The sequence below is a fragment of the Fopius arisanus genome, unplaced genomic scaffold, assembly GCF_000806365.1.
Source record: "Fopius arisanus strain USDA-PBARC FA_bdor unplaced genomic scaffold, ASM80636v1 scaffold00043, whole genome shotgun sequence".
NCBI lineage: Eukaryota > Metazoa > Arthropoda > Insecta > Hymenoptera > Braconidae > Fopius > Fopius arisanus.
Window position 1 is genome coordinate 145,073 of NW_011887782.1, and position 9,517 is coordinate 154,589.

General features: G+C 33.6%; 1 protein-coding gene across 2 annotated transcripts in view; it reads left to right on the forward strand.

Annotated features, from left to right (window-relative positions):
• The window catches only part of LOC105266950 (TOX high mobility group box family member 3), a 116,552-nt gene that overhangs the window by 84,218 nt on the left and 22,817 nt on the right, over positions 1 to 9,517 (forward strand). For both annotated transcript variants that reach the window (XM_011305463.1, XM_011305464.1), the window contains exon 3: positions 8,725 to 8,814. In XM_011305463.1, the coding sequence (XP_011303765.1) occupies positions 8,803 to 8,814 (12 nt within the window). In that variant the 5' untranslated portion in view covers positions 8,725 to 8,802. The remainder of the gene's footprint in view (positions 1 to 8,724; positions 8,815 to 9,517) is intronic.

Genomic DNA, 9,517 nt, shown 5'->3' on the forward strand with positions numbered 1-9,517 from the left:
ACTTTCCAATGTCTCGTCGTTTTCATTTACATACGTTTCATTACGTTTTCATTTTTAAAATGTAATGGTGATTTCGCGTGCGTTAATTGGCGCTCTCGTAAATTCAATCCGTGAATTGTTTATTCAGGGGATAAATTGCACTTTTCCCTACCAATAGAAGACTAACATTAGCAGTGACCCAAATTTTCACGAGACAGACAAGACCGAATGGTGAACTGCATCTGCCCTTTACATTCCCCATAGAAATTGAACACATCTTCATTTAATATTCATTTGCCATGGGATTTAGTTATTTCCACGGGTCCTGAATAAATTGATAGGGTGGAGATTTAATCCCGTCGATGAGAATTCATTCATCGGAGTAATGGGAATTAGATTGGCGAGGGAAGATTAGATTGGAATTGTACGGATTATTGCCAGACGTGAGTGCAGAAAATAATTGAGAATTTTTCATTTTTTTTTTAAATTCAATTTTTATCAACGAAAAAAAATTAATCGTCTCACTCCTGACGACCCCTTTCTGCATTATCTCTGAAAATAATTTATTTATATAATTCAACATTATTTAATTCAAATATCTGATTTTTCAATGGCAATATTTACTGGACATTTTTGAAATTTGAAATTAAGAGAAACATTAACCGTCGCCATTGTGTAATTTCCAGAAAAATGGAAATAACATATTTAAAGTGCACATGTAATATTTATATCTCTCCAGTGCCCATATATACCCTCACGTCTTCTTCGGGGGATTCATATTAGCGAACACCTGGTGGCTTATTTCTCAGCTGTAGAATTTATTGGACAGCTACTTAGCAACGATTTATCCTCGTAGAAGAGCACAAAATGCAAAACTGGGGAGGGGATGAAAAAAATATAACCTTGAGATTTAAAATCTTTAGTGAGAAAAAATGGTGAATAGAGCTTTGGAGAATTTTCCACCCTGTGGTATTCATCTTATTTTATGTACACACACAGTGTTGAATATACGTAAAACATCGTGGGCAACAAATCACCCTGGCTTTATTGCTAGTTTAACTTTGTAGCAATTTATCCCCATAAAGATTTAAATTACCAGAAGGAACTGGAGCTGGAGTCGTGAAAGAGACGTTCCCTGGATTTTCAGATATTTCATCTTTTTCAAATTACTGGATTTTACGAGCCTCAAAGAGCTTTACCCATCTGGTATGTCGACGGTTAATATAACATCCTTCTGGTGTACTTCATTCATTGCGATGTATTTAATCACTCAATGTATGAATTCATTTGCTGTCACGCAATATCATTTACCCCTCCGCACCCAGGCTGTTGAAAATTTATAGTTTAATTAGAAAATTCACTGGTGGGTTTATTCAATAATTTATATTTCATTCCACTCACAATTCAATTGCATCTGACATTTTATTTTCATAATTAATCTGGAAATTCATGATGTCATTAAAAAACAATTTCCATTCAATATAAAAAATACTTTCTCAAATTGTCATGATAAATGAAAAATTAGTGATTATTTGATTGAATTCAAAATTGAAAAATTTCTAATTGAATTCAAACTCATGGAAGTGAAAATTTAAATACTGGAAATAAATAAAAATTTTTTCATGAAAGTAGAGACACAAAAATGAAGTTCGCCCGAGTCGAAATATCTCGAAACGCGTAGGACGTATTCCCATTGGTCAACTCGAACCGCCAATTTCAAATTCGGCGCACGACCTGCGCAGTAGATCTCATAAAAGAAAATACCGGAAGTGAAGGTTAAAAATCAGTCGGAGTGAAATTATCGTCCGAAAAATTTGTTGACTCTCCATCAAATGTCAGAGGCGAAAAAAAAAATGGGAAAAATCAGGATAACGCGTACGTGGCGTGTTAACACCCTGAGGAAAATCTGGGAATCCATAAATATCGATTAAACCTTCTTCTGGAGTGAGACCTATCCAGAGAAGTTGTCGCGAGTTCTCCATTGACTGAAGTACCGTGTAAACTCTCCTCTTACAAGAATTTCCCACACGCGATTGGCATTACAACGTATATTGAACTTTCACACCATTCAGCATGCCAGCAAATTCAAACGTTCACTTGTAAATTCGATTTGGAATGTCGCATAAATTTATGGAGAATATTATTTATGATAATCTTCATGTGGATCGCTCCAGGGAATTTACATGGACATGAGGATTATTTAACGTTGAATTTTCAGTGAATGTGGTGATCGGTTCAAGGGGCTGTGGGAAGTCATGGAATGTTTATAGGAATTTAATTATCCCGTTGCAGTCTTATGGACTTTTATCTGCTTGTTACAACTTTATCTTGTCAGGTTTCTCTTATAAACATATTTGACACCCTTTTAGTCACCATTCACGTTTTCTTGGAAAATTTTTCCAACTTTCCCGACGATCTCACTAACTCCATTAAAAAATCCAATAAATTAATTTTAATATAAAGAAAAAATTCCACCGAATATTCAAAAAATACCAAGACTACATTATCTTAATAATTTAAATAATTACATCCAGCAATAAATAAATAGTGAATTAACTCAGCTTAAAATGATAAATTGCAGCGATCATTCCCAAAATGTCAATTACATCCACTTGAAAAATCAGATATAATTCTCCCCCCGGTCATAATCCCATAATTACCTGAATAATGATATCACGCAATGACGGAGAATTGTTCGCCATAAATATTGCAATATTCTTTTTTTACTCTCACCGTGAATATAGGCATGTGATTTGGTTTAACCACGCCCCACGGTAATTCAACCAGAACGAATCTGTAAACCATCATTGTCGAGTGTAATACCAGTGATTACACCCCCCCTCCCTTCCCCCCCAAAAAAAAGAAATAAAAATCAATTTTTATCCGTACAATAATGCACAACCGATGCCATCCCCCCTCCCCAAATTTCCATTGCGCAATCGATTTTTTAATCAATCGGTTCAAGTACATCATATTTGTCGCAAATTCTCGATTCACTATTCTCTCTCGATGACTTCCGATTGAGCCATCCAATCCCCTGTTCGATTGTCCGGGAAACAATTCTCCACTTTTCAACCTTTTCAATTCGTCTCTATCTCTCGATTTCTCGCCATCGATCGATTATTCTGCTGCACACGATTTCTGATGCGAGGCCAAATGAAAGGCCGCATCGATTCGATAACTCGATCACCAGTTATTGCCAATGCATAATTTCATTTACCGGTTTAATCGCATTTTTTTTTTACTCAATCCTCTTTTTTATTTCCATCGAATTCAATCGAATTATAAATATTAATACCAATATAATTAGAATGTCCATATTAATTCATATTCATATTATTTAAATATTAATGCATTTATGCCAATGAAATGTGGCGATAACTAATAAATCAATAGAATCAATTAAAAAAAAATCAAATAATTTGATACAAACAACAAATAAAAATGCAATTGTTCAAATAATTTATAAAAATATAATCATAAAATCAGAAATGATTTTTTGGGATTTTTCAGAATTATTTCTATTTTTATTGTTTATTATCGTACAGTTGATAATCATTGATAAATAATAATTCCCATAAATTTTCTATCGGTCTCATTATTCGGAGTTGTATTACTGGTCACAATGACTATCTGTTTTCCCTCAATTTACCCTACTTACTCCAGAATCGCCTAGTCATCCATAAAATTAACAACTCGGTCCCCTGACATTCATCAAACTCATTATTTATAAATCTCCTCCTTCAAATTCTGATGTGCATGCACAGTATTTTCTCGTTTCATTCTGGCTTATCAGTAAACTCAAACAATGTTGAGTCATCGGTCTGTTTTGTTTTCTTTTTTTTGTTGGACTTGTTTTCCCCTTGAGATATGTTATCATCGCTCGGATGTTATAAGGTACCATTCGAAAAATATTCCAGGTACAATATGCGTCGTAATTTATCTCATAATCATCAATAATACTAATAAATAATTTTCACTCAAAACAATTATTTCTTCTGTTTTCCTTCCCCCATTCTATTTTTTTTTTATTGTCATGCATTTTGCAGTAATAAATTCGCGGAAAAATCGCGCACGCGAGTTTAACTCCCGAGTAAAATCCGAATCCCTGAAAAAACATCCCCGGAAAAAATATCCCCGGAAAAAATATCCCGGAAAAAATATCCCCGGAAAAATTATCGCCAAGAAAAATTCTAATATTTAATTCTTGATAATAAATATTTAAAAATCCTAATTTTAATAATTTACAAAATGCATTTTAGAAAAAAATTTCTTTATTTATTATGACATATAAAAGAGTTAAGGGTTCGATTCCCCATGAAATTAAAATCATTTTTTCTTTTCTCAAATTTTCATTTAATGTGGTATGTGGGGAGTGGGAGGGGGCTTCGCCGGGCCTCCGGGGATATTTTTTCCGGGGATATTTTTTCCGAGGATATTTTTTCCGGGGATATTTTTTCCGGGATTTTTTTTCCGGGGATATTTTTTCCGCCACCCGTAAAATCCATTCGAGATTGAATTTTAATCGCTCGGGTACATTCGTCTCGATTAAATCAACCACTCGATCACATTAATTATTATTTGATGTATTACAACTCGCGATGTTTCAAGTCTTATCATCGTTTCATTATTACTCTAGTTATGGTATTTAGACCGTAGAAAGCGTAACTGTATGGTGTGGAGGTACATAAATCCATTGGCGTGAGAAACTCGGAGGTTGAAACAAAGTTGAAAAAAAGAAAATACTGGGGAATCGGCGGATGCAAGACTCATTGCGAAACGAGAATCCAGTCGAGTCGATCTCGATCTAGAATTATTAAATCATTCAACGAGCACTCGACGTAACAAGATCGGATTGCAAAAGATCCGAAGAATCGGAAAAAATATTGTTAGTTGTGGATACGTCTGGACTAACTTTCCATTCTCACGTGATTCCCATTTAATTCAATTCATTCCGCAAGTCATAATCAATCAATTCCTCAATATTTTCAAATGCATCATTAGTCGAAAATTAATGGAAATTTACGGTACGTTTCTTGGAAATTTCAGGATCTTTTTAGATTAGAATTTTACCGAAATTTTCCATTAACGTTCGATAAGAATCAATGAAAACTGTCAATTTTCTGGAATTATCCCATGAAAATATAAATCCGTAAAGTTCAGATTAATGTATTAATAAAGTTTGTTAATTAATCAATGAAGTCCTATTTTTGAATTTTCTGTAAATTTTTCCGAATGGAACATTCGGATATAATTGATTTTTTTTCACGGATGCCCCAATTTTTTATTCAAGTCGAACCTTCTCTTATCGCAATCGATATTGAGCCCTTGTCGTATCACATTGCGACAACTCGACCACTGAACTAGTGAAAACTGACTCACGCGATAACGCCTTATCACAAGAGGCAATTTAAATACGAAATTGAAAAAAAAAATCGTACACATTCAATTGAGTTTCTTTTGCTCCAAAAAACAACTCTTATTTCAATTTTCATTACCCTACAATCTAAAAATGATTTCCAATAATAAAAAATCGATAATTGTTTGAAATAAAAAAAAGGTGGGAAAAGATGAAGTATCAATGCAATAATAAATTAAATACTTTCAATCATTAGTTACATTAAAGAAAGGGGGAAAGCGTAAGAGTGATAAAATAAATAAATTAGCGAGAACTGATTATGAATAATAATTATAAATAATGGGAATGTGTTAAGTGAGAGAATGAATGGAGAGGAAAAATGTGTTCGGTGGGAGGAGAGTGAAAACACTCGAGGAATTTTAAAGAATCTCCACAAATGCACAGGTGGCAGTTTAAAAAATGTGGGCGAGGCCCCAAGGGGATAAAAGCAGCCCAACCCGGGATTACAATAGGGGTAAAAAAATCTCAAAAAATAAATGGGAATTTTTGTGTTAAAATTCGAGGTGCACCGACCCCTTTCCAGGTCAGTAGATCCTCTTACAAGAGTATACAACAAAAAAAAAAGGACCTGCGTTTTCTTCCCTCTTGGAATTTTTATCCCTCAACCAGTTTTCCCAGAAAAATTGAGAAGTGGTTCGAACATTATTTTATCAATCGCTAATGAAATTTAATTTACAAGTGAACACCTGGTAGACACATGCGTGTCATGTAGAGTTAATTAAATTCTTGTAGAGTCGACCATTTGCGTGTTGAATTAACGAATTATATTTATTCCCTCTTTCCGTTCGAGAAAACGTTTCTAAAGAATTACAAGGATTCGATTTAATTAGAGCATTAATAATTCTTTACCTATTGATACATTAATGTATTAATTTGGTAATTTATTGGTGGGAAAAGAAAAATCTTTATTAATAAAATTGATAATTTAGTTGAAAAAAAAGTAGCATTTTTTCGAATCCAGTGTTTTCCCGATTTCTCGAAATTGAAGGAAGATAATGAGATTTTCATAACCACCTTTTTTCTACCTCTCATCTTCTTCTACAAAAAATGTCTATACAAAAAAATCGCTATACTCCTCCAATTCCGAGATATTGGCAAAAAACTGGTCTCGAAAAAACTTCACTTATTCAAATTTACCCCTTCGCTGCCGAATCATTTGTTCTAGGATAAAAAATAAAATACCAGATGACTAGTTATTTAAATAATGACAAAATTACATGACGTCAGCGATAATAAATTAATTCTGGATCCTCCAAAGGCGAATAAAATAAGCAAAAGCAATCATAAATTCGCGTAATGATTTCTGAATTATCGAATAGAAATAACGGATAACATCCATAAACACAATTTCATTCCGTTTTTTATTTTCATATCGTGTACCAACAATCGCCAATGCCTGGTGATCGTTAAATTTGATGTTCCATTATGTAAAAGCAATATCCCCTGTTTGAAATTCTTTGAATCTGCTATTAGCATACATTGAAGAACTTTTCAATCTACAATAACATGCGGCCACCGTTGAATTCTCTTCCCATTATACATTCGCCACTATCAACTTTATCTTATAACACACGTGAATAAACTCGAGATTATAATTGTGATAAGTTTAAATGAGAGACGATAAACGTAAATTCGGTGTTTTAATCAATTCCATGCGTCATCTATCGAGTGGTTGAAAAAAATTATTCCCGTCATGATTCATTTGCTTGCGAAAAATTTTATCAAAAGATTATTTCTGGGATTGAGTTGTCCAATAAAAATGGAAAGAGTAAATGGATGATATGAGTCTTTGGCACAATTAAGTGGAACTTTTACACTGCATTAATCTGGAAGATTATTAATTAATCCGAATAAACAAGCGAAATGGAAATTCTCCTTTGAGACTGGAGCAGAGGGAAAAATATATATTAATTTTATCCTCGAATTTTTCATTCGCGTTTCAAATTATTTCTGTTTACCTTCAATATTGCTTTTCCAGATAGGGGAAATGTCGAGGCAATCTCATTTTTCAGGGGAATGAGGAGAAAGATTGGAGTTTAAAGAGTCGAGGAAGAAAAGCGGGTGAAGCAACAAAAAAATCGCTGATGATGCGGTTCCTCTACTATTTTTCTCTTATATTTTTTTATAAAATACTTCATCTCCTTATCAACCCTCCCGCAGCTGCCATTTCATATAATAATTTTTGATTATAAATTATTCGATGATTGATTGGTTCCTAATCCCCAATATTCCAATTAATTATTTTCCCCCAAAACTACAAATTCATCAATTAATCTAATTACTTGCAATTCCTCAAATTTATTAACTACAAACAAATCCATATATTTCACTAATTTCTTATAAATTTCGTCATCAGAAATTAATTAATTAACCAAATGAACTTTTAAAATTGATTACTTTTTCCTCTACGATCGCGACAGAAAAACTAAAATATTTACAATGAAAAATCGAATAAAAATAATCATAGATTGCCAAACTTAAATAAACAATAACAATAATAGTAATCACAAAAAATAAAATGAAAAATTGATATTGACTTTTAAAAATCGGGCGCCCAATAGAATTATTTTGCCAATGAGAATTTTGTGGTCATTTGTAAATTTTTAGTGGTAACAACAATTCCATGCATTCAACCTGCAATCGCATCATACGTGTACTTCCACCTGAGGAAAACTCGTCGCATAATGGTGTCTCCGGTGTCTCCGGTGGGACGCCGTAACGAATCCAAACCCACCATGAATTACCGCAATTACGCACAAATTACCGAGTCTATCTCTATTATGTTCCGCCGGTGGCCGAGGACGACTATTACTTTCATTTCTCTTCGCTCATTTTTTTTACTCTCATTCCCTGGTATTTCTTTATTTTCGCCGAGGAGGCCAGACCAATTCTCCATCTTTTTTTTTAACTACCCTCATTGTATTTTTATTTTTTATTGCAGTCTGACTCTCGTTCATGGTCTTACCATGACCTTGGTCATGGTCACGGGGAAAATCAGACTGACATGCGGTTTCTATTTATTCATAGATCATACATTTCTTCAGGAATTTCTCACATTTTTTTTTACAACAGACTCAATCGTATTTTGGACTCAATTATTCATTTTCCGGATTTTCCCAATTTTTAATCAACAATAATATAACAATACTTTTGGGACTGGAATTTTGGATCTCTAATTTTATGGTGAAAATTTCCGCAACTTCCACAGATCTAATCATAAATTTCATGAGAAATTTCTCTGCGTGAAATTATTTCCCGGGATATCTCTCGTTTCTCGTGAATATTCGATGATTTCTCTAATTGTTATTAATTTATTATTGTTACAGAGGAGCGACAACCTCGACTTGTCACTGAGTGTACCTCAGCATCACCAGAACACGTACCACCACGACGGGGGCTACAACATGGGTGATCAAGTGAGTTCTATTAATTATTCTAATTATTGATTAATCAGTGAAACACTATCGATTACCAATAATTAATCATTCATTATTCAAGTGTATCGTCTTACCGTGAATTTTTCGGTGGGGAAATCTCCCAGAGTCTAATGACTCGACTGAAAAAAAATCTTGACCCCCCGAATTTAATTCCAAACACCTATTTTTTAAATTACGTTGCAATATCTGTAGATGTGCTTCACATTCACGAGATGCAACAACAGTTAGATGGAATTAACTCTGGTAATTAGGTCATACCAATTAAAGACGAGAAAATGCCCGACAATGTAATCAGAATCGCCTCGTTCTCTTTTTCTCATCCCCTGGCTGATTGAATTATAACAATCCGTTGTTTATGCATAAATAATTATTTTCACTTCAAATTTTTGCATTTTGTCACTATTCGATGGCATCAGCAAATGCCACTTGCAAACAAAATCATAAAAGTGCAGAAAAAACGCGGGGAAATTATGAAATTATGAAATTATGAACATACACGGAGAGAAAAATCTATGAATTTTTATATTGTGATTCCGATAAAAATTACTGTGCTGCCTTACAATCTAGGTCTAAACTGCAGGCCTGAGAAAAATTACTATGCCATGCAGTAACATTTCTTCATCGACCGAGGAAAACTTCGTTATCGGCCAAATAAAAATTCATAGTCGTCGCAACAGTTACC